This window comes from Pelobates fuscus, chromosome 1 (genome assembly GCF_036172605.1).
Source record: "Pelobates fuscus isolate aPelFus1 chromosome 1, aPelFus1.pri, whole genome shotgun sequence".
NCBI lineage: Eukaryota > Metazoa > Chordata > Amphibia > Anura > Pelobatidae > Pelobates > Pelobates fuscus.
The window spans coordinates 271,174,750-271,201,911 of NC_086317.1; the positions used below are offsets into that span (position 1 = coordinate 271,174,750).

Genomic DNA, 27,162 nt, shown 5'->3' on the forward strand with positions numbered 1-27,162 from the left:
CCATCTTGCAAAAAAGAAAGACTTTCCGGGATAGAGGCTTTGGCCGGATCCAACCTCGAAGTGAACACCAGGTTCTGAACTTCATCCAAACTCTGAAATAGATTTACGAAGTGGACCAGCGGACAGAAGACAGCAACACATCACATAAAGGTCAGAGAGACCATGGCCTTGAAGGATCACCCTTGCAGCAACCATGCAGTCAGGTGAAAAATATCCAGAGTTTCCACGGGGAGAGTCACATTCTCCAATATTTGAGAAGAGACTGGAGATGCTAACGTGAGATTGTCAAGTTTTCCACTTCCGAAAACCAACTCCTGTTCGGCCAGAAGGGCAGGACTGCCAATTACTTGCCTTCTTCATCTTACTTATGAACAATCCGTGGTATAAGAGCGACAGGAGGGAAAACATAAGCCATGTCGAAGGTCCAAGGTATCGATAGACCGTCTAGGACAACTGGGTACTCTCCTGAATGGAGAGAAGCAAAACATTGAACTTTCCTGTATCTCCTTGTGGCAAACAGGTCTATCTCCGGCCTGCCGAAGCGTGAACCCAGCGCCCAAAAAATTTAGCTTGACAGTGCCCAGTCTGCCTGAGACCAAAGTCTACGGCTGAGGCCGTCTGAACTAACTTTAGAGACCCTCTGACATGGATAGCTGATATAGCGAGAAGATTCGCTTGAGCCCAAGACATATGAGATAGCAGAGCTCTTGAAGAGCTTTTACCTTCGTGCCACCCTGGCGAAAAAAACCACTGTAGTGGCGTCGTCCGACTGAATCCTCATAGCCTGATTTGTGATGGCTGAACGGAAGGAAACCAGTGCCTTCCAAACAGCATTAAACCCTGAAACTTCAGGAAGCGCCTGACTCCACTCCGTTCCAAGACCCTGACGGAACTGAGAAGCTAGATGGGCGCCCCAACCCATCTGGGAGGCATATGTGGATATCATAAACCATTGTTTCTGAGCAAACGATAGGCCCTTTGAGATTTTGCTTCTGTGTTTCCACCAGTTCAGGAGTCCTTTCACCCTTTTGGATAGGTGGAAGGAGAGTCTAGATCTTCCTGTTTTCGTGTCCATTGGGAAAGGATGTCCGATTGCAATGGTTTTGCTTCTGCCTTTGCCCAGGCCACTGCTGGGATTGCAGAAGCGAGGAGGCCTAGAACCTCATAGCATCTCTGATTGAACTTTAAAAATCCTCATTTGTTTCACTAATGGTAGAAAAAGAGAGAGGGACTGTGAATTTCCTCTAAGACCCAAGAACTCTAGACTTCGTGACGCAGTCAGCTTGGATTTTTCCAGGTTCAGGATCCAACCGTGATCTCTTAAAATCTTCATTGTAATCGTGAGATGAAGATTTAGCAGTTGTCTTTATTGGGCCTTCAGGAACCAAACGTCCAGGTATGGAACAAATCGAGATACCTTTCAGACGTAAAACCACTGCTATGGATGCCAGGATTTCCGTAAAAGCTCGAAGAGCTGAGGACAGGCCAAAGGGAAGAGTTTAAATGTAAATGGAGAATCCTTCGCTTTCTTGAAACAAGAATGCTTGGGCACTTCCGGATTTGAACCCGGGACCTCTCGCACCTGAAGCGAGAATCATACCACTAGACCAACAAGCCAGTGTTGCTAGAACCGCAAACCTGAGAACTTCCGGTTAGATTCTGAAACCGGTACCTGGAGATAAGCATATTTAAACCAACTCCGCCATGTAATCTCCCTTTGTAAAAATGTGTGTCAAAAGACAAAATACGTTCCATACGGAACTTCTGTCATGTAAGCAGGTGTTTACTAGATTCCATCTGGTATTTGAACCAGAAAAAAAGGCGTGAGTAAACTCCCTGAAATACTCAACGTTTGGGTACCTCTCTACCACATTTCTTAAAGAAGAAGAGAATTTGTTTACTCTTGATGGATAGCTTGACCGTAGGAAGGATGGACGTGGTTTCGATGAAACTTAATTCTGTAACCTTCTGAAATGGTTCTTGTAATTCACCTATGAAGCACTCTTTCCTAGTCTTGGGTGAAGAACCGAAGGCGTCCTCCCATCTTATGGCGTCAAAACTTCCCCTTTTGTCATGCCTGTTGATTCCTGTCAAGACCACTGGCTGTTTAATTAAGGTACATAGTTGGACTCCCATACAAGTACTAACCAGGCCCGAGTCTGGATGGCTTCTGAGATCTGACGAGATCAGGGATTTTCAGGCTGGTATGGCCATAGGCCATCATGCTTTTGAAACCTGCAAAACCGCCCTGGTAACGAAAGGACCTCTGACCCTTGTACTGAAAACTTTAATATCCCTGGGTTCTTTAATCCAGAGGCAGGGCTTTCTTCGTATCAGACATCTGTCTAACAATGTCTTCCAAAGGAGTGCCAAAAAAAAATTTTTTGTTCCTTTCAAAGGGTAATGCACATAAGGGTGCTTTAGACGCAGAGTCAGCTGTCCATGTTCGTAGCCAAAGAGCTCTTCTGGCTACTGACGACAAACCCATAATCCTCGCTGATAAACAAAGAAAACTCATCTTTCAGTAGGAACAAGAGATGGGAAGGATCTGTATCAGATTTCCCATAATGTAATCTTCCAGGGCTTGTAGCCAAACGCTCTGAGCTCTGAGAACCGCTGAACCTGCAAATTCAGCTCTGCACTGATATCCTGCGGCCTGGAATATTCTACTATACGAAGTTTCGGCCCGTTCGTCCATTGGGTCTTTAAGCCCTGAGACTTCGCCAATGGGTATAGTGGTTTTCTTTGATAGCTGGTCAATCTGAACATCCACTTAGGAAGATCTTCCCATTTTTCTCCAGACTGTAGCTTGACTTGAACGTACGTCTTTCAAGATTCTTTCATTCTCTATGATGGAGATCCAAGATTTAAGGAGACATTGGGAAACCTTTAACCTTACCCTTGGTAGGTTCAGTTTCTTGTACCGCCGTCGTCACTTCTTTAATAAATTTCTTCAGCTCTTCTGGTGGAAACCCCTCCTCCACACTTGAAGTCAGGCTGGAAATATCCGAAGGCGAAGAGACGTCAGACACAGAAGGAGATCTATTCCTCCTACGCTGTGTGGGCAGTTTCTCCCGAATAGCTTCAAATGTCTGGGACAAATATTCCTGAAACCAGCCCAGGAAGGATGCCATATCAGTCTGCTCGGCTTTTACTAGCCGATCCGTTGCGCACTGATTGCATGTATTTATGCGACATCCGTCAGGTAGAGGTAATGCACATTCCAGACAACATAAGTGCTTAGATTTACTTGTGGTGTTTGGAACAGAAGTTGACATCTTGTCTATATCTGTCTTATCTGGAGACATAGGACTTATTCTAGAAGCATGCATAAAAACAAAAGGTGAAAAAAAGGAGAGTTCAATAGTTAAACCTCACCTCAAATCACCTAAGATCCGTGTAGGAGGGCAGGTGACACGGAGAACCAGAACTGTACACCCACCCTTGGGGTCAGGAAGGTCCTGCACAGCCATGTATCCAAATTTTAAATTTGGCGCCAAACACCGTTTCGCGCATGCTCAGTAGCGTGATTCTGTGTTTGGTGGAACGCAAAGCCTCCCGGGCGTGCGTTCCACCGCTGTGCGCATGCGTAATGAGCAATGAAGGAGAACCGCCTGGGAACTCCGTCAGAAAAAACCACAAAAGACAGTACCCGGTCACGTTCCGTAACGCGAACCCGGAAGTACTGTTGCCGCTCAGTTCCCGCCCGGGAAACTATCGGGCACTCACCTCCCGGTCAGCAACCTGTGCTGAACGCACCAAATCTCCACCTGCACTGTGGGGGAACCTGTCCGTCCCGTTGCCGGGACAAGAAGAACTGGTGAGTGTCTCTGAGTTACAGCTTATATGGAGGCAGCAGGCGGAGCACAGCATTTAAATTCTAAAGAAGGGGGAGCTTCTTGTCCAGAATCCTAAGGAACATCCCACTTGTAAGTACTGCCACTATACGAAGGGAAAATATAATTTTGCCTCTTTATAAATTACTGGTAAGGTCACACCTTGAATATGCTGTGCAATTTTGGGCACATGTTCTAGAGAAGGATATCATGGCACTAGAAAAAGTGCAGAGACGAGCTACAAAATTGATAAAAAGGACTGGAGCATTTTAGTTACGAAGAAAGGTAAGAAAATGTAAATCTCTTTAGTTTAAAAAAAAAAAAACAGCGCCTCAGAGGGGATATGATAACATTATACAAATATATTCAGGGCTAGTACAAACCATTATCTGGAAATCTATTCATAAACAGGGCTATACATAGGACACGAGGTCACGCATTTAGGCTGGAAGAAAGGAGATTTCATCTAAGGCAAAGAAAAGTTTTTTTTTACAGTAAGAGCAATAAGGATACGGAATTCTCTGCCTGAAGAGGTGGTTTTATCAGAGTCCATACAGATGTTTAAACTGCAATTAGATAAATACTAGCAAAAACATAACATACAGGGATATAATTTCTAATTAGTGGGGTAATAGCTGCTTGATCCAAGGAGATATCTGACTCATTTTGGAGTCAAGAAGGAATTTTTTCTAGTTTGTTGCATAATTGGAAGCGCTTTAGACTAGGTTTTTTGCCTTCTTTTGGATCAACAGTAAAAACATATGCGAGGAAGGCTGAACTTGATGGACGCAAGTCTCTTTTCAGCTATGTAACTATGTAAGAGGGAACCCTTACACCTACAGTCATCAGCCATATTGTGCACCATACTCTATGCCAGGGCTAGGCAACACAGGGCACTCCGGATGTTGATTACTACATCACCCCTAATGCATTGCCAACATTATGGCTGTAAGAGTATTACATCTGTAGTGCCAAAGGTTGCCTACCCCTACTCTATGCAACAAGCATAGCTGTCATGGCACAAAGTGTCCTTTTAAAACGAGATCGATTAAAGAGAGCAAATAGTAGAAATGAGGGATGTGTCCACAAATTCATATTCAAGTAGGTATACATATACAACTATATTGTGTAGAGAAAATGCCTAGCAAATGTAGAGATTAAAATTTACATGTAACCTCCTCACCTGTAAGATGGATGCAGCAATGTATTTAGAGGCTGCACACATTGCTTTCCCCTGGTGAAGCACAACATGTGTCGAGTAGGTCGCTTATAGGTGGGAGGTATTATGGTTGGTCAGCTAGGTAAAAATTGTGGAAAAGGTGAACTGAGCATTCATTCAAAGGTAGCAACAGGTAATTTCTTCAGGTTGCTCAATGCAATGTGTGATCGATAGGTAAAAGAATACGATTAAAAATATCTTTAAAATACATGCAAATATAAAAACACTCTGGATTTGCCTGCAAAATTGCTTGCATTTTTTTTGTTTGCTATTCATATAAAGAGGTTTGACAGGATCATTTTTAAAACAAATGATATCCATTGTCTGAAGAAATGGAATGTGAAAAGAAATTATGTTTTACTGTGCAGAGAACACAAATAAGCAGTAGACGCAAAGACTAGAATTAAAAATCTCAGATGAGAAAGATGGACAGAAAAGAAGGAAGTGAGCTAACAATAACCAAGTTGCCTCCATGTGAAAATGACTCAGCTGATAAACCAAACTGCATGTGTTACTGGCTGCCACGTTCACATAAATAACAGGACACAGACACACCTTGGAACTAAGAGACTATAATTAATCACTGGTAAAGGAGAGACAAGATATGGGAAAAAGAACTGTCCAAAACACTTGGCAGTAATTAACAGTTTTAAAACCCTGATAAATATATCAGATAGACTAAAAACTTCATTTCCATTCACTATAAAACAGATATATGACAGAAATATCCAGATGTAGCATGCACTTAGAAAATTAAAAAGTAATATTGCAATTAGGGGGAGATAAAGATTATTTAAATTGGAATTTTTAAAAACAAAACAATGCTTTTAAATGAAAAATCTATCTAAATATAGTTTTCTATTTAGGGTAAATAATAGAGTCCAAAGGTTCTATAGCATGAAATATGGATTAGCTATGTAACATGAAGCTGTGTATTCAGCCAGTATTTACATTATTGGTAAATGAATTGCATTAATCCATATTAGTTGAACTTGTCTGCAGAGGAACACACAGCAAAAATGTTTTTAAATAGACATTCACAATTCATTTAAAAAGACACAAAAGAGGGGGGCGGAGCCAAGCAACGGAGCTGAATGGCCGCATGTTCACTGAGCTCTAGGCCATCAAACGCAATATACAGCGATTAAAAGGGTCTTTCACACCCCAAAACCAGGCTAACTGAGCCCACGACGCTCCCTCACGATATGGGGAGAAAGACCAAGAAGCCTAGGGCCGAAAAACCGAACATGGGCGACTTATGGTGCCAGGCCCGGAGAGAAACAGAGCCCAACATGGCCGACCTTTCAGACGACTGAGTTCTCCGAGGACTTCCTACTAGGAACACCTGGAGGTCAGATGCCTGAACAGAAAACGGGCAAGCCCGTGCCCTCTCATCTGGACTCGGCCCCGGTGATGACCGCAATCATGAAGGGCCTATTAGCGGAGCTCCAACACACAATCCAGGCCGACATGGCCCAGCTCTGAGGGGACATACAAGGCCTCACGACCCGCATGGGCGCCATAGAGAACAACGACCAGACTCAGGCCCAACACACCACCCGTCTCCACGCAGCTATACAAGAACTACAAACCCAACAAAGCAAAATGGACAAAAAGCTTGCAGAGTTGGAGGACCGAAGGCGCACACTGAACCTCAAGTTAAGGGGCATCTCAGAGGAGATCCCGGAGAGGGAGCTACCGCACCTCCTATGTTGACTTCTCACTGGACTACTACCCCATAAGCAGGCCAAACAGGTGGGAGTGGAAGAGCCTTTCCGACTCCGAAAACCAGCGACAGCACCACAGTCAGCCCCGAGGGATGTCTTGGTAAAGTTCCACAGCAACCAAGACAAAACGGCCCTCCTGAACGCAATCCGCAACAACTCACCATACCCTTTCGAAGGTATGCAACTGACGTTCTATACTGACCTGTCTGGAAGCACCATGGCGTGGAGAAGGTCACTTAAGCCCTTCACTGCGTTACTCCGAACCAACGGCTTGGCTTCAGTTATCGATGGCGACTGCAACGCACACTGGAAGTACTGCACGGCACCGACACACTGTCAGCGATCTCAAGGAGGCAGCCGACCTGCTACCCACACTGGGACTACCAACGAATGCCCTGGACACAGTGCGACCCAACACAGCGGCAACCCTGCCTCACGCTTGGAACCCGGCAACAACACGACCCTTTATACCGCGGGGTGCGAGACAAGACAAACGGGCAGCTGTCACTACCTGAACGGCCCCAGACAGCCTGCAGAGACGGGCCTGAACTTGCCTCACCGCCGGAGCAGTGATTCCAGTTGCCATTCTAGAGTCTCTCTGGACTTTACGTAAATAGACTGTTACCGTTTTTCTTTTCTTTTTTCTTTATACTGCTGATGTAACCTACCAAGTTCAGATCCCCCTCCAATGAGACACCCCGCATTCCATCACTCCCCACACCACACATAACGGGGCACTGTAAGGCGCACCACCAAACCACCAAGTCTCACCCTCACAGCATCCGCAGTACTAGCGTCCTTTCCAGACAGCACCGCGGAAACTAGTCATGTGGAGCCAACCACTGCCTACAAAACCCTGCTGCAGATAGGGTCAGTCAATCCCGTTTATGCTAAAGTCAATGTAGCTCACACTACAGGGCACCATATCATATAAGCCACACAGCTTATCAACACATAACACACACGAGAGCACTACCCATGGCTTACAAACAAGGCTCATGCCCCCACATCCTATCTGGTTGGCACCACCCTTATGCTTAAACCTACACCCCTCGACACATTATAGAAAGGTACACTGCAGGTATAGTGACATGTCCTACGAAACCCATGCCTCTAACCGTACCCAAATGCACATGTTGTCAGGCCACTACAAAACCGTATGTCCCTGTTTGCGTTCTCTACTTGTCACCAAATTGTACTAACCTGTCTATATAATTGTTATTGCATGCTTACATTAATGTTGGAATTGTACTAGGCTTAACTACTACCTCCCACTCGATTTGTCTCAGGTCCAGGCTACCAACACACAAGACACAACATGCTCATATATTGTAGATATACCATCCTGCCCTACCGAGCATCATATTTTTTTTTTTTTACTTAATTTGCTTCGACGTAAGCCTGTTTAATACTTTTATTATTTTATTTTAATATCCCTCTCACTAGAATATTTCTCAAAAGGCATTCTACGAAACGAGGCTTCTCGCACTAACTAAACTACCTCGCCCGTAGTAAGCACTCATTTTTTTTCTTAGACCGCAATCTTCCACTCAGCAACTATAGATAAGCCTCTACCACCCAACAAAGTAATTCGCAAATCGCTTAGATAGAAATGCTACTGCTGTTTATGATATCAAAATTGTGCTGATCTTTCCTCATGCTGACCAATTGTTACCATATGTCTGATTATATACTTGTCAATGCTGTTGGGGCATGACGAGCCCGCTTGTTATACTTTCATGCACTCCCAAAATAAAAAAAAAAATTAAAAAAAAAAAAGACACGAGAGTGTAGCCCATCCCAGCCGACCACCAGCAGTAAGGTTCTCCCTCCTTGGGGGGGGCGTGGCCTGACTGAGCACCGGAGAGGTCGCATGGCTTAATAGCTCCGCTCCTGAACGGCAATAAATGAGTATTTAAGCCCAGAAAAAAGACTGAAAACAACGACATGTCACACACTAAAGGAAAGAGAGGCATGGAAAAGACAGAAAAAAAAATTCTCACCTCCAGAACCGGACAAACCAAAAACCAGCAACCGCTAGAACAGGCCCAAGATGGCGCTGAAGATACAGCAGACCGCATGGACCAGTCAGCAGACTGTGAACCAGTGCTGACACACACCTCGCTGAAAACGTTACTGGACGAACTGTCTGCAAAAATCCTGTCAAAGCTGGACTCGGCTATGAAAGGCCTCAAGCAAGATCTACACGAGCTGGGGACGCGGACCTCGCAAGTGGAGGACAAGATGGCAGATTACGAAGAGGCACACAATGCCTTAGCAGACAAGGTAGACACCCTCTTAACCAGACTTGACACACAGGACGTGAAGCTTGCGGACATAGAAGACAGGTCCCGCAGGAATAATTTACGCATAAGGGGTATAGAGGAGTCGGTGGGCACACTTGACCTCCCAGCCCATGTCACTGGCCTCATGAAATGCCTTCTGCCGGACTGGCCGCAGGACATGCTGCTCATAGACAGAATACACCGCACAGCGAAGCAGAGTTTTTTACCCCAAGACACGCCGAGAGATGTGTTACTGTGAATGCACTATTTCCATGCTAAAGAAGCAGTCCTGAACGCAAACAGAACGAAAGCAAACTTTCCAGACACCTACAGGAACATAGCAATCTATGCAGACATATCTGCTTTCACACTGAAACGCCGCAGAGATTTTAGAGAAATAACCCAAACTCTGAGGGACCAGAACCTTCCATATCGTTGGGGTTATCCTACAAAGCTCCTGGTAAACAAAAAAGGGAAAACCACAGTAATACAGTCACCAGAAGAAGGACGGCAAATCCTCGCAGCATGGGGAATTGATATGCATGCCCAGTCAGCCAAGGAACAGAGCACCAACAGATTGTCTCCGGACTGGAGAAAGAACAAAAGAAAATGAACTGTCCGAACCCACCCCAGATACCAATAGGGTGCACTACCTTACAGGGACTTAAACCGGGCCGAACAAGGGATGGGTAACGTATATACTGCTACGAGTATCATCTAATATATACGTTGCTTGGTTAGCTGGCAAAGCATTTAGCTCAGCACAGGCTTAGCTAGACGACACTAAACAAAAAAAATGTAGATTTTTTGTCAATACGGACCTATACATTGGCGTAGGGCATGTCAAGCAATAGGCCTATAGGATGCCCGCAGCCCAGATAGCATTACGTACACGACTTACCCAACCCCCCGGTAATGTGACACTAGAACACACCCTAAAGAACCCGACCTGCCAAACTAAATGCGAATGAGTACCGACCTGCCAGACGTAAGCCTAACAAAAGGCGATACACAAGAATATAAACCAAGAATAGCCGTAGGAGCGGAGATATGCCAGGCAGTGAAGCTTTGCTTCAATGCCCAAGGCACGTAAACGCAGTGCCAAGCCGCACTTAAGGCAGCTCTAATGTTTGTAAATACTTCTGTTATTCTGTTTATGTTTAATCTTCTGTTCAATGATTATGCTTATGTATATCGCTTCATACACACTGTAAGGAGACGTGGGAGCTACCCCCTAGTGCCAATTCTCTCGCACAGGCAATATAGGCCTCCACAGGCCCCGCTAGACGCCATCTCTATATTGATTTTACAAACCCCTCCAATCTTCCGCACCAAAGGGGAACCAGCACTTGGCTTGATGCTGCTGGGAGGAGTGATGGTCCCCAAAAAGATAGATTCCGTTACACGACACTCATACAGATACCTTGAGAAACCACAGTGAGAATCTGCACATATAATGTAAGGGGACTGAATATCCCCGCAAAAAGGCATATGCTAAACAAGGAACTAACCCTTGAGGATGACGTAGTGTGTCTACAGGAGACACACTTCAGGCACAATGACCACCCCAATCTACAAAAAAAAACAAAGAAAAAAAAAAAAAAAAAAAAAAAAAAAACTTACCACACCAGTACCACATAAATCTAGAGGCACCTCCATCCTCCTGAGCAGACACCTGAACTATGAGCCACAACATCAAGAGATAGACGTAAATGGCAGGTACATCATACTACAGGGTAAGATAAACGACATGACCTACACACTAGTCAACCTTTATGCGCCAAATCGAAACCAAAAAAGTTTCCTCCTGGGCATCCTCAAAAAAGTAAGCCAAATGCAGCTGGGCATCACCATTCTGTGTGGAGATTTCAACCACATTTGGGACCCTACACTAGACAACTCTTTCCAGTCATAGACAAAGCTCATTGAAAAGACAATGCAAAGCTCTACAAAAACTAATAAACGAGCATCACTTCTATGATGCGTGGAGAATTATGCATCCAGGGGAGAGAACATTTACACATTTATCCGCAGTTCACAACACTTACTCAAGGATAGATAGCTTCCTCATCTCTGGATCATACTTAAACCAACTCAGACTATGCGACATAAAACAAATCACATGGTCAGACCACGCGCCAGTGACCCTTGACATGAAAAACATGAATGATTTCAAAAATCGTAGCCCCACTGCTGCTAAACTCCGAAAAGACCTCCAATCATACTTTACCCTGAACGACAATGGAGAGGTAGCCCCAGAGACGGTTTGGCAGGCACATAAAACAGTAGCGAGGGGCTTACTAATCAGAGAGTGACATACCTCAAAAAACTATCGCAAACTAGATTAAAACAATGGAAACAAGAATTATATGACCTGAACGCACAAAACCAGATACACCCGACAGAGGACAAGAAACGCTGCATTCTATACACAACGGGGTTAATACGCCAACAAGCACTAGAGCAAACAAGCCCACATGACCAAACTTAAAATAAATCATTATATGCAGGGAAACAAGGCGAGTAAACTCCTAGCAAACCATCTTAAACAAAAACAGGCTAATCAAAAAAATCGCCTACTTAATAGACAAGGGCCAAAAACGCACTTCACCCAGAGAAATTAGCGAAGAATTCGCCAAATACTATCATGGCCTGTATAACCTGCAGGAGGACAGACAATACAACCTGACAGAAGCATAACAACCTACCTAGATAAGATGCAGTTACCTACACTAACCCCGCAACAAAAAAACAGACCTAACTAGGAAAATATAACCACAAGAGGTCATAAAAATAATCCACACCCTCCCAACAGGCAAATCGCCAGGCCCGGATGGGTTCACAAACCTATATTACAAGAAGTTTAATCTAGTACTAGCACCCTATCTGGCAACAACCTTTAACAATGCGATGGAGACAAAGAGATGCTAGTGGCCCACATCGTCACACCACCAAAGCCCAACAAGCCCCCAACTACTCCGCAAAACTTCAGACCCATTTCGTTATTGAATACAGACGCGAAACTGTTCGCAAAAATTTACGCTACGAGACTGGGGAACATTATTACGCACAGACCAGGTGGGCTTTGTACAGGGGAGACAAGGGGCGGACAACATACGAAAGGTTATAAACTTGCTGTATAAGCTCCAGACGCAGGAAAAAGGGGGAATATATCTGTCGCTGGATGCTGAGAAAGCCTTCGACAGACTACACTGGGGTTTTCTCAGAGCGGTCCTAGCAAAGTTTGGGATGCCTGACCAATTTGTTGCGGCGGTAGAGGCACTGTACAGCGCGCCCGAGGCGCGAGTGCTAAACTCGGGGTTCCTTTCAGACCCGTTTAGGCTGTCAAAAGGTACAAGGCAGGGCTGCCCCCTATCACCCTTATTATACATACTGGCTTTAGAACCACTAGCCACTAGATTGCGAGAAAACGCAAACATACATGGGGTAACGATGGGACAAAAAGAATAAAAAGCGAGCCTATTCGCAGACGACGTTATGCTGACAATTACACAACCACAGATCTCACTGCCAAACCTCATAGGGAAAATCAGGGAGTATGGGGACCAATCATATTATAGATTAAATGTTACTAAAACACAGGCCATGGGGATAGGGATGTCACAAGTCACGGTAAACAATTTAAAAGAAACCTTTCACTTTGACTGGAGAGACGATTACCTCACATTCCTAGGGTTAAAAATTCCAAAACACCCATGCAAACTCCTAAAACTGAATTATGGCAGACTACTGAAAGAGACGGGCGACACGTTGAAAACATGGGAAAACAAATACTTTTCGTGGGTGGGCAGACTGACAGCCTTAAAAATTATACTATTACCCAAATTCCTATACCTGATAAGAACGCTACAAATTTACCTTCCAAACGCATACCTGAACAAACTACAACGCACACTTACACACTTTGTATGGGCACATAAAAAGATCCGAGTAGCCTCAGTAATACTAAGCAGACCCTTAAACAAAGGAGGATTAAGCATGCCAGATGTGAAAATGTATTACAGGGCAACACTCATGTCAACCTGCCTCCTCTTACACACAAGCAGGGATAAGCCTCAATGGGCAGAGATGGAAGCTGCAGAAATAGGACAGGGCGAACTGAGACCCAATCCCAACAAAATGCTTCCAACTACCTCACTTCTATTAAAACTGTGGGACTCAACGACGAAAACACTGGGCCAAACCACACACTGGGGAATGTCGACCCCACTACACAGCCCTACACATAGCAAATCCCACGCTAGACCACCGCCCATGGATACAGAAAGGTTGCACATTGATAAAGCATCTTTATCACGAGGGCAAACTAGAACAACACCCTGTGTTAAGCCACAAGTATCTGCTGCCTAGCAGTACGATATTCTCATACCTTCAAATTAAATCACGGTTATCAAAAGAAACAAATGTTGCCACCCCGAAACCCATGGAACGTGTTCACAACATATGCGAAACAGGAAAAATACCAAACAAAACAATATCATTCATGTATGCCTTACTAATTGACAATCCCATGACAAAAAGAGCGGACAATTTCAAAGAACAATGGCACGCCGACCTACACACACAGTTTACAGACGCACAATGGCTGAAGGCCTTCACAGCACATAAGGGAAGATCCAGGTGCACATCACATCTAGAGCTCATGAGGAAATTGCAATATAGGTGGTACATGGTGCCAGCCAAGTTAGCTACAATATACCCACAAACTTCAGATGTGTGTTGGAGATGTGGCCTAGAGAAGGGCACAATGCTCCACACATGGTGGACATGCGACCGGATAAAACCATACTGGCAAGAGGTAGAGGGGAAAATCAGGAAATCCCTACACTCTGACATACCATTGCAACCTGAGTGCGGATTACTATTCATGACACTAGAATCCTACAGCAAGCCGCAAGCGGCCCTACTGTTTCACATTCTCATAGCAGCGAACACACTGATAGCTAGGGCATGGAAACAAACCATACGACCCGACCTAGATGACCTACTAACGCAAATTTCCACCAACCTGATATATGAAACGAAACTAAACACACAACATGGGGCATCCCATCACATAATCAAAGCCAAAGAATGGTGGGATAATACACTAGAGGAGGCAAACGAAGGAGTGAAATACAATTGAATAAACTAAATGCAACAAGAGAAGGAATGGGAGGGGATGAGTATGTCAAATTATACATAACAATTGTATGACAGACACAAGGCACTGTAGTGAGGGAAGCGGACCGACAGGAGGGGAAGGCACCAATGGCACCACTGATACTAGTGTGTATATAGTTATGAAGACTAGGAAAATTGTATGTATATAGTTAGGATGAATGCGCAAAGGAATCCACACCAACACAGACGTAAGAGATGAAACCTGAACCACACTAATGAAAGGGCGGCAACGCCAGAAAAACACAGCTATAAGATTAAATGTGGGAAGGTGTCGTCCTTCGGTAGTGCTGGTGTACCCTAATCTACTGCTGTTGTACTGAATACACTACACCATTGTATATTGTAACCCCATGACCTGGGGAACGTGTATGAAAAGTTAATGTACCAAGACACATGTGGACTTGCCCCCCACCCTTTTTCGGTACCCTAAACAAGAAAATATTCAATTAAAAGACGATTGAGTAAAAAGACACAAAAAAAAAAAATGATGATTCCTATTGTTATTCTGCAAATCTATGAACACGCAATGAACAGCTTACTTTAAAAACACCATAACTTTAGTGATTTGAAATGGTCATAATGCCTGGAGTCTGTATGTGCGGCTGCATTTCAATATGAACCTCTGCACATGACTTCAACTCCAGCAGTCACTCAGTCATCAGCCCAGAACAAGCGTTCCAGGCTGGCTAATGTCAATTCTGTACATATTTCATGCACAGATTGTTATTTATGGTCAGAGTGCGCTCAGCCAATGAAAGTGCGTGCGGAGCCATATGGGCATTACCCAACATGAGACAAGTCTTGGTGCTTGACATGGACACAGGTTTTTGTTTCTTTTAATATATATTGTGTACAGTCACTTCACTTAAACATTGATGTTTAAACAAATACAAGAATATGTATGTTATAAAATATTATTTTAGTTCATGAAAACAATTTACGTTGCTCTCCAAATTTAAGTGATTACCTATTTCAATTGGAAGTGCATGTTCCAATGATTTCATTATCTATGTATTTCCAATATTAGATATCAAATTCAGTTTGGAAATAACTGTTAAACTAATGTGAGGTTATTAATCTAAATATGAAATCATAGTTGTAAAAATTTAAAATATAACAGCCAGCAAAAATTTGTCTTCATTTAAAAATAATAACTTAGACTTAATTTAAATCAAATCCATCCTGATGGCAAACATTTAAAGGATCATTATAGGGTCAGGAACACAAACATATGCTGGCTTATGTCATTTCCAACGTTTTTATTTTTTTCCCCCCCTTCTGCTCATCAACAATATTTTTGAGTAATCATTGATCTTTACAAGTAGTTGCTATGTGATGCTAAAAAGCATGTCCTCTTAATTAAATATATAACTTTGGCATCTTTAGAAATGCTATATGAGCTCATAGACAGAAATTAGGCACACATTGTGCATAGAGTTGGAAATTACATAAGCCAGCATATGTTTGTGTTCCTGACCCTATAGTGATCCTTTAAATGTTTGCTATCAGGATGGACTTGATTTAAATGAAGTCTATTTAAGTTATTATTTATGAAAATATAAAGGAACACTATAGTGTCAAGAATGTAGGTTTGTTGAATCAATGCATCTCTATGCAAAGCGTGGAGAAAGTAAGTGCTGCATCGAGATAGGAAGCTGCTCTAGTGGCCATCTGAGTGACTGCCCTAGAGGTATTACTAGGCAGCAATGTAACCAATGCCTTTTTCTGAAAAGGCAGTGTTTACAGTGCTCAGACTGCAGGACAACTTGCCATAGACATTAAGCTGTAGTGCAGTGATGGCTAACCTTGACAACATAAATTGTTTCTGGACTACATTTCCCATGATGCTCAGCTAGCTTTTAGGCTCTAAAAGCTAGCTGGGCATCACGGGAAATTTAGTCATCACTGCTGTAGTGGTTCTGGTGACTATTGCATCCCTTTAAAATACAGAGCTAGCCAGAAAAATGTATACGCACTTCAGCAAAAGAAAAACCTGTATAAATATTTTAAATTCATTCAGACATCAGTAGATGAATGCAAGTTACCTTTGATCTCTACGATTACTAGAGGTGCTCAAATTGCTTGCCTATAGCATCCAGACACTTACTACGGAGAGCTGCTGCCTAGGCAACATTGCCCAAAGTTTCTAGTGGGATTGCTGCACATGCGGTTTAAATTTTTTTGTGAACACACACACACACAAACTTATCTCGAATTTGGGATATTGTCAGGTGTGTTGTAGGTTCTGTTGCAAACTTACACCTCCATTCTCAAATTTGAAATACCACTTTAGAATGGTCTTGCTTTCAACAAATGACAACCGTGCCTTGGTCATTATGTTTGACTGTCCCTAGTTAAATGTTGATGCTAGAGTCATGCAGGTAACAACATCTTTTGAGAAAACATCATACTAACTATTGCTACGGTAATTCGATCCAACTGCAAAAAAAGTCTAATATATATATCAACTGTGAAAATGTGTATTAGCATATTTGCAATCTCTTGACAAGATACACATCTTTTATTATTTGTAAGACTACAAGGAGTGAACGGCAGGAGGGCTTTGCTCTATGTGCACCCCTCCTGCTGGTCACCAGGACATTGTGCTGGGTGACACTTGGAGCATAGAATAAGGCAATTTTTTAATTTATTTTTTTTAAACCTCAAAATACAGTTTAAATTCAATTTGATTAATTATATAAAAACCACATCAAGGAGACTAGTGACAAAATAATGGGGATACTTAAAAACACATAAAATGAAAGTGTCAAACTCATTTTCCTGACATTATATCATCCTTGGGACCCCCCACCCATGGCGCTGAAGGGGTTAAAACCCCTTCAGCCACTTACCTTTATCCTGGTGACCTCTCCTCCCCCGCGGATTGCACATGAGGGGCAAGAGCCGCGTGCGCATTCAAACAGTCCATAGGAAAGCATTTCTCAATGCTTTCCTATGGACGTTCTGCACGCTGGATGAGAAATTTGCATCCAGCGTCGCAGAAGTGCCTCTAGCGGCTGTGAGGAAGTAAGCCACTAGAGGCTGGATTAACCCTGCAATGTAAACATCTGAAGGGTTAAAATCTGGGGGACCTGGCACCCAGACCACTTCATTGAGCTGAAGTAGTCTGGGTGACTATAGTGTCCCTTTAACCCCTTAAGGACAGATGACGGATTCTAGAAGTTGTGTCCTTAAGGGGTTAAGTCACTTGAAAAGCGTATTCAATAATATTAAAATCAAGGCCTGACTTGAAAAAATGTCAATATATCAAAAACAAAATTACAAATTAAATAAGATCCAAAAATATTAAAATAGAGGCCTTATTGGTTAGATCTATACAAACAATTTTTTTTTTTTTTTTTTAAAAGTCTCCAATGCACATGCCTCTAAAAGTAAAGAATGTTTTATTTTTTTTTTTATTTAAACACCAGTGGAATGTCATTTTAACGCTTCAGCTGGAATTTTTGTCATTATTCCCAACCTTTTTCAACCAATGAGCATTTCAAAGAGAGCAAAATTGCCAAGGTACACTTTTTTTCCCTCCCACTTTGCCCTCAAAACCTTTAAATGTCATTACTTAATGCCTTATTAGAAAGATACGGAGATTTGTAGTTAAATTTATCTGATTTATCTGATCTGCCACCACTACCCGACCTCCAAAAAGAGTAATTCAAGATAAAATATTTATGAAATATTCAGATTGCCTGTGTTATCACTGTACTTCAGAACCCACATAACAAGTATGTGAATCAGGAGGTAAACACCGAGGGAAGAGTGAGTTGTGTGAGCCTACCACTGCAGGACTAGGAGTTTAAAGGAACACTACAGTGTCAGAAATACAAACATGTATTCTAGACACAATATTGTTAAAGACACATTTTAGGTAGCCAGCCCTCTTGCCCTGTTCAAAAGGTATATGAAAAAAAACAACAAAAAAAAAAAACACTCCTTTATGCTAGTGCCATGCTGATCTCGCAGAGGTTGCTTCTGCCCCCGATCTGCCTCCTTGACTGAGATCATCAAAACTAAATCTTAGCTAATCCAATGCTTTCCCATAGGAGAGCATTGGGAGGCTATTGCGCATGCATGGTTTGTGCATCCCATCTCCTCTCACTTAGTACAGCATTGACCCAGGAAGCACCTCTTGTGGCTGTCTGAGTGACTGCCAATACATGTGTTCTTTTGGCTGCAATGTAAAAACTGTCATTTTTCAGACAAGGCAGTGTTTACATTAAAAAGCCTGCAGGGACAGGCAGTAGACACCAGAACAACTTGTTGTTCTGGTGACTATAGTGTCCCTGTAATCTACCGTATCCTTGGTAAAGGCTCTTTACATGTTACAGTGAAAAGCGTGTACCATGGAATATTTTACCGTAGTAGCAGTAGTCCTCTGAACCATCATAATCTAGCATAACAAACAAGCTGCTTTAGTGGGCAGGTATTTCTAGTAAAATAGAAAAACAAATATTGTGTGTTCAGGCGCTTAGAATGGATTTTAGTGGAAAAAATAGTGCTGCTACCACCAGTGTGCAATCCTCTCACAACTTAGTGTAACATATATAATATTAGACTGAGTGGTTAGTGAACCAACACACCAGTCAATAGGTGGAGCGCTCAAAGTGAGATAACTCACCCCCCTCTTGGGCTATGTAGATAACCTAGAGGTGGGGATGAAAGAAAATAATATTGTGTGATATGTTTAAATTGATAGTAGAGTGGTAGAGAGAGATATGGACCCACTCACATGGTTTATATCCTTAGCAGGATAGGCTCAGATCACTTGTGCAGGCGTGTTTGGGATAACACGAAACCTTACACTGGAAGAATGGTCACGCTGTTCCTTTAAGAGATAAAGAACCAAATTTGGTGCAGCATGTAAAGATAATACAGTTTAGGTGACAGGATACAGGAAACTGCTCACCTGGTTCAGAGCCTAGACCCTGGCTCTGAGTGTATTAGTATATGTGTCTATGAGGGGACACAAAACCCTATAGATGGATGGCAGGAACACAAGCAATTTCTTCACCAGGAGGAGGTTAAGAAAAAAAGAATTTATTAAACAAAAAACTAGTTTAAATAAAATTGCTATATAAAAACAATGTATATAATAAGTCCTCAATCCTGTAAGTTGTCGGAGACGCGTTTCGCCGGTCGGCTTTATCAATCGAATAAATAAAGCTGACCGGCATACATATGATGAGTGGATTCCATGCAACAAGTACCAACTAAAATAGTATGGGTCCAGACCGACAGGTTAAGAAAGGACTGCACCAAATATATTTGAGAAAAACGTCTGAGTGCCCCTGTACTTGCTTTGTTGCGTACACCAAGATTTATGACAAAAAAGTGGCCATTATATTTCATGAAACTGTCATCTAGCTATAAAATGACAGTTACAGTACTTACTAAAATGTGAATTGTTGGAAGTTCAAAGTGAATTTCAAATTTTAGGCAAGAACATTTTCAAAATCAACTATTCTGGAATAAAATTTGAGAATTTACTTTGGATTCCCAACTAAACACACTTTAGTGACTAATCCTTTTAAAATGCTAATATGGCTTCTTCAAGCCCCACAATCATTCAAAGTGCCAACTGACAAACCAAATACTCCTGCACTGAAGGGAATGTGAATCGGATGGCCCAGTGGAAATGAAGTTGGCCAGTAAAGTAAGTTTATTATAACTGTCTAGCTGCCAAGAAACAAACACCCAGATTTATTCTGGTTTCAGTATGCATTGGTATCTTTCCTTAGCTGTGCTAACAGACATGAGCACCACCTTATGTCAACAGCAAGCAAAAGCCAATTTATTTCCAAATATTTTAAGAGGGGTGTAAATGGCAAAACTGCATTACATCTCCACAGGTTTCTTGATGAGCATAGCTGCAATCTACTTACATTATTAGAATTGCCAAAAAGATACGTCCTCTCTGGCATTGCTAGCATACATACTTCAAGCAAGAGTTTTTGATTTTATTGGCTCCCAGTTGTTATTTTTCTGTTCAGTCCCCATAAAGTACAATTGCTCAACTGCATGAAGCCTCCTGACATTTTATGAATTTACTGCATTGACATTGTCAGGGTTATTTTCTAAAGTGAGCATTCAAAGTTGACTTCTAATTTAAAGGACTACTAAAGGCATTCTGACCACTTCACCTAAATTAAGTAGTTTGCTTGGGAAGCATTGGATTGTACGAGATGATCAATCCCAAGTATCTCAGCAAGGGAGGCAGGGCAGCAGGACTGAGGTTTGCACAACAATGGAATACATTTAACTAAAGCTTGTTTTGTACTTTACACAGGGAGGGTGACAGTAATCAGACACTATGGCACTGGCAATACAAACATGTATTTCTAACACTGTAGTGTTCCTTCAAGGCCACAGTAGCCAAACTGATAGCATAGCTGGCTTGGAGAATTTTTCCAATAAGGCTTTTTTGACCTTAAATTTGATATGCACTTTGAATTCTCATATTCGTAAACAACTGTTTTGGAACTACAAATACAATGTAACTGTAATATAGCATACAATACTGTAATAAGTTCGGGTCACTTTGCTTACAATTGGTGAAGTGCAACACCAAAACGAATTAGTACTTTGTTTTATTTTCCATTGCACGCATACAAAATATATTAAAAATGGCAACATTACTTTTTAAGCCTACTTAAAGTATTTCAATAAAAATACAAAGGGTTTACATTAAAAAAAAAAAAAAGTTTCCGAAACCTGATTAGAGATGCTAAATTAAAATTAGAATTTTGATTTTCAGAATATTATATTGCATATGAAAAGATCTAAGATTGTAATGCTTAAAAGTGATCATATAGTGCCAGGAAAACAAACCCGTTGCTCCTGGAGTGCCTCCCTCCCTTGCACCCCACCTCCTGCGGGGCTGAAGGGAAAAAAAAACCTTCAGCCACGTAACTGAATCCAGCGCCAGTGTCCCTCTGCGCTTTGTCAGGCTCTGCCCACATTCCACTTCCCCACGCAGACGGCATATCTAATGTTTTCGATGCTTTCCTACGGGGAAAATCTGATGCTGAAGGACCGTGAGGACGTCTAGCATCAGATAAAGGACCAAAAGTGGAAGCCCTGTAGTGGCTGTCTAGTTCTCTGGAACTGCAATGTTTTACATTGCAGCACTAAGTGCAAAAGGGACACTGCACCCAGTTCACTTTAATGAACCGAAGTGGTCTAGGTGCCTACAGTGTTCCCTTAACCACAAAGCTCACCCTAAATAAGTTAAAATAAAAAAGTAGCAACCCAAATTACCATAAAAAAAATATTTATGACTGATGAGATCACTTTGCAGTTTTGGTGCAGATGTCACACTTATGCAGATTTTTGGTTGTAGCTATTTTGCACGTCAGTATCCACACAGTTGTCTAATAATATGTCTGGACACTTCCTTATAGGTTTTACACTGGGTGACCAGTTCGTAAGTGTGCTACTCCAAATTAATAACATTATCCACCAATAATACAATCTTGTCTGCCGCCTTAGCAAGCTCTCCCTTTTTTGAGTGATCAGACGCTTTTCATTGAGAAGATGATTAAGAGCCACAAGCGGCTTTCCAATGTATATATTTCTCATTGCATTGTAACAGCTCAAATAAAAATTCCTGGCCAGGCAAGGGCTGTTGCATCCATGAGAGCGGTCTTTAACAGTGCAGAGCTCTTCGATGGGGGCTTCTAGCCAGCTTCAGCAGTATACAATCACTAGACAACCAGTAAATAATTAAATGCATGGGAGCTTGGTGGATATGTCTACTCACATAGCTCTAACTCTATATTTAATATCAAGAAGACAGCAGGGATGTGTACTAAAGTTTTTGGTTTTTTTTAAAGTGCAAAATTCAAATAGAAGTCAACACTTTTAGGAAATTGACATAAGCATATCCTCATACATAAACCCCCCCCCCCAGGTGAAGTAAGAAGAAAGGATAGTTTGGCATCTGCTGTGAAGACATGTCAAATTATTTAGTCTTAAAACACAAGCAAAACACCCAAGGGTTCATTTAATAAACTAAAAAACAATATTAAGTCAAAATAGAACATTTGAGGGAAACAAAAAAAACAAAAAAACACTATTAGATGTCTATTTATTACAATTGTATGTTCAGCAGGTAAACCTTTTGGAGTTAAATACACCCCTGTGATTTAAAGGTGTCTCCCTGCATTACAATGAAAGTTGATTTTAAAAGCATGTGAATTATGAAACTTTTTGGGCTTTCTATATACACCTATCGGTATACAGTACAGTTGGCATTCACCTTTGCACCTATATGTGTAGTTTTCTCCCTCCCACCTGGGTCTAGGGTCCAAAAAAAGGCGTTGTGTTCAGATGATACAAGTGCTGCCTCATACTGCACCAGAGAAAGGAAAAAAAAATCAGGTTAAAAGAAAATGAAAAAATAAATAAATAGAGCCTATAAGCGACAGTCAGACCTTGCAAGTAACCATGGTTGCCACGTCTGACAAATACATTAACTTTATATGGGGGGTGTGGGGGAGAGAGACACAATGACAAGTCGAGTCATATTGGGTGATCTCTACAATCGTAGAAAGGAGAGGGTGATATCATGCCCAGACCTTCCTCCTGTCAAAATGTCTCACCTGACCAGTCATCAGACCCCCAGAGCGGGGACTAGTGCCCCCCCACACACACACACACACAGAGGAACCTGTCTCAATCAGTGAGGCTTTGATTGGAGTTCGAGCAATGGCTCCTTATAATGTGATGCTTTCTGTGGGAGCACAACCCCAAAAAGCCCCCTGTCCCATTGATAGATGTTTGAGGGGGGCTCATTGAAGGAGAGGGTGGGGGTGATGAAGTCTATCCGGTATCTGGCCAGGTCCTGCACTCAGTGACAGGGTGAGCGAGGAGACCGGCCCCAGCCTAGCCCCCTGCCCGGCCGGTCACAGGGTGTATCCCTGGCCCCCCCAGTCCATTCCCAGACAGGACCCCCACCCCGGGTACCTGGAGGACAGGACAGTGGAGCAGCGCACCCACTCGCTGACGTCGCATAGAGCCCGGTAGGCAGGGTCCCTCTCCTTCTCCCTCTCCACGTGGTAGGCATAGATGGACAGCACGATCCCCAGCACACACACCGCATACCGGGCCCCGCTCTCCCAGCGCGGCACAGACACTCTCAACACGGGCGCCGCCATCTTAACCCCGGCCTGCTCTAAACTCGCGCGGGAGCGACACACTGGCAGCGCGTGCACCAGCCGCAGGAGTGACGTCAACCACGGGCGCATGGAAGAGGGAGTAGGATGGTGGCGTGGGCGGGGCCAACGTCCATAGCGGCAACGGCGCTGTCACTGGGGTAGGGCGTGGCCGCCGCGAGGTGTGGAATGCTGAGAGTTAGGGATGGAGCGAAACGTGTCAGTCTCCCTCAGAGGGAACCTAGTACCAGACACACTGCTCAATGTGGACGTTATTTATTAGAGTAATACTCAGGAGTCACCAGCGCTGCAGATAGGCCATTTTATGCCCTAGGCAAGAAAAGCTACCTGCACCATAAAAACTGCCAACTCTGTGTGTCTCCCCCAGCCTCTCTGTGTGTTTCCTTGTAGCCCCAGTCCCCTTGTGTGTTTTTTTTTTCTACCCCTAGTACCTTTATGTGACTTTTTATTGCCCTCCCCCCCATCTGTCTTAACAGCATTATAAGCCCGGGGGCTAAGCAGAGCACCGGGGCCCTGTCTTCAATAACTCACAGGAATAAAAATGTAAATCATTAGTAAAATTAAGCTTATATATATTAGTACCTTCAACAAAATCAGTGTTTATCCACTTAAAACCGGAGGGCGTACTATTACGCCCTATTCTAAGCGGCTCTAAACGCTGCAGGGTGTAATAGTACTGATACCGGAGAAACTGACGGAAGCCAAGCACAGAGAGATGGACACAGGTTTCTTCAGGAAGGAAGAGATTCTTTATTCGATTCACCGACCGGGACTCAGAGGGACTAATGTCACCAAAAACACAGCAAAGTCTGAGCCCTGATCATACAGTGTAGGTCCCTTATATAGGCATGTAGCTCCTCCCATAATCAGTTCAACCTACACATACTCTTATCCATCAACCGAATAGAGACTAAATTCCTGTTTGACCACATGGCTTGCCCAGCACAATGGAGGAGGGGAATACTATATCCTGTATCCTTGCACATGCTCCGTACACTACTGATTGTATCTTTGCCACGTGCAACCAACCGACCGATACACCAGTATATGCACGTACACATACCACGTGGTAATCTCGGCCTACTAAATTTATTTTTACCGAGATTCCACCACATTCCCCCCTTTGATGCTTCTGATATTTCAGATTCCAGATGCATCACTTAACCATAGTTTGCTTACACCTCAGGTTGCCATGAACCAGACCAGACTTTGCGACTCCCTAAGGACATGAATCTCTCAACATTCCTCTTCCTGTACTAGTTCTCCCTGATTTAGAGCCTCATACCTATATATAGCCATTATCTGTGCAGCAACCTTTCTCTCTGCTATATTTTCTATAATGCTCTGCACAGACCTAACTACCAAAGGAATAAGACATGGTAGGAGAAGACACAGCATCAAGATTAGCATGACTCCACCTACCAATGCCTTAAGTCCTCCAAACTGCTCATACCAGTTACCAAACCAACTACTTGGATTATACCCTTTCCATACCTGAGTAGGCACATGCGCTAGTTTAACCATATGGCTAGTAAGCTCAGCTATTGCTTGCCCTTCATCATCTATTTTAAGACAGCAATTGCTTAGGTTAAACTTCCCACATACACCTCCCTCTACTGCCAATAGGTAATCCAAGGCTAATCTATTTTGGTAAACGGCTGTCCTCATCCTAGTATTATGTTTCGCTAGGAGATTGAGCGCTTGCGATGTTTCATTGGTAATTATCTCAACCACTGCCTGTAACCTTATAATACAGTTGAGCATATATATTGGGGTTCTATATCCAAAAGTACCATCCTCTGCCCACGTAGCTGGCCCATAATAATCTATAATACGCTGGGGAGGCCATTCATTATCTTCCCAGGTACCTATCTCTAGGGGTCCCCTTTTCTTTCTATGATTCACATCATATACCTTAACTCCCAAAGTCTCTCCTGTTTCAATAGGCAACAAGAAGAAGGATGGTTTGAGCATACCTAACACACATGCCCCTTCCCAGTCCTGTGGTAACTCTGAATAGGCTTTCTTACCACAGATCCAGTATAAATTTGCTGGGGCTTTCCAACCAGATGTAGAAGATAGGTCAAACCACACATCCTTTAAATTGGTATAACTTGCAAACGGGTTAAGTGGTTCTGAGACATTTGAAGCTGACCACCAAGTTGTATTCTTTGTATCATCATCATAAGCTTTTTGCCCTAGACAAGTCAATTCTCCTACAGATGTATTAAACATTATTCCTTTCCTTGCTATGCAAACATAACCTATAATGGAGGTCTTTAATCGGCACTCAGATTTAGCTCTAACACTCATTTGATAATCGGCGTGAGAAGATGTTATCTGTTCAATTGTCTCAGAACCAGAATACATTACCTCCTTTGCTTCCCATGGCCATTGGTCTCCCATATTAGTACCTCCACACACATAGCAGTTGGTCACATTAAGACTACCAGCAATACTCTCGGCTAGATCAATAAACAGGTTCTTAGCATTATGGGGGATCTTATTTTCTACACTCATCTCTTCATAAAAAGAATGGAAAACCTGATGAGTCTGGGCTGCCACAGTATCGGTTTCTATCCCTATAAATAATATTGTCCCAGGACAAACCTGTCCCATATATCTGGAACCCAAATAAGTTTCCGAACCTATCTATAAACTGTTCAGGATTATTAATAAGTATATGCACTGGGTTACACTCCATAGACTTACAATATGGTTTGGTAGGCAACTTAGTAACAATCATATCCTTATCTACTGTCTGTCCCCAAGTTGCCCACCCTACACAAGACCAATATGGACAATAATTATAATCCTTATTTGGGCATTTTGGATCTATATACCTGTTCTTACTACTGGGGCAAATATACTTATCATTAGACCCATACGTTCTTTCCCATTTAAGATCCCCGCATACATTCCACGGTTTTCTACCACTTGATATCGCCTTACATGCATCAAATAGCAGAACACCCGAAGAATGTACGGTTTCTAGTATTGTCTTATTTATTAGGGTCCCCTGTGAGTCTCCATTCCGAAGGGTCAACCAAATTGTACGGGGTTGATACTCTGGACTTAAACACTTAGGTTCTCCTACTCCTAAATGGCATACACTATAATCTATACCTAAGTATCTACACTTAGATACATATCCTTTACACTCCTATTGTGAATGCCAAATAAGGGTCTGGGAAATATGATTACCTGTTTTTGTAGTCTTAATGCAAACCTCACAGCCAGGTGTGTCGGTACCTATACCTTCCTGAATAATTAAAAACACAAATATATACATTATCAAATACATTCCTCCTGACATCTTTATCCTAATTCTTCGTCCGTGCGATGGCACCTCAGCTTCCAGGGTGTAAGGGCTGCAAGGAATGGAGTTCTTCAGGTCCTCTCTTCCCTTCACAGAGGTCCCTTCAAGACACTCTGGCTATGTCACGTGGGTAAGTGGTCAGGCTTTATTATGGCTGTCAAAACACCTACTTGCTGATCTCCTTAATTACGCTTGATATATATCAAGCGTCACTCCGACTGAGTTGTGCGCTTTAACCGGATCTTGCAGGGATTCTCTGGATCTGGTGTAGCTTGCCAAGAATCTACTGCTGCTGGTTTAACCCTGGAGTGATGAATCCACGGAGTCACTTCAGCCACCTTTATAGCTGTAGGGGTAGACAAAAGAACAACATAAGGACCCCTCCACTTTGGCCCCAACGGTAC

General features: G+C 42.8%; 2 protein-coding genes across 2 annotated transcripts in view; both read right to left on the reverse strand.

The window, feature by feature from the left end:
- The window catches only part of VKORC1L1 (vitamin K epoxide reductase complex subunit 1 like 1), a 39,910-nt gene extending 16,443 nt beyond the window's left edge, over positions 1-23,467 (reverse strand). The window contains exon 1 of the mRNA XM_063444593.1: positions 23,231-23,467. Coding sequence (XP_063300663.1) covers positions 23,231-23,421 — 191 coding nt within the window. The 5' untranslated portion in view covers positions 23,422-23,467. The remainder of the gene's footprint in view (positions 1-23,230) is intronic.
- Positions 23,468-24,714: 1,247 nt separating this feature from the next.
- ERV3-1 (endogenous retrovirus group 3 member 1, envelope) lies at positions 24,715-25,920 on the reverse strand (the record flags this gene model as incomplete). Its single annotated transcript, XM_063444594.1, has 1 exon — positions 24,715-25,920. A coding segment is annotated over one exon (1,206 nt), but the record flags the coding sequence as incomplete, so codon positions are not given.
- Between the last annotated feature and the right edge of the window lie 1,242 nt (positions 25,921-27,162).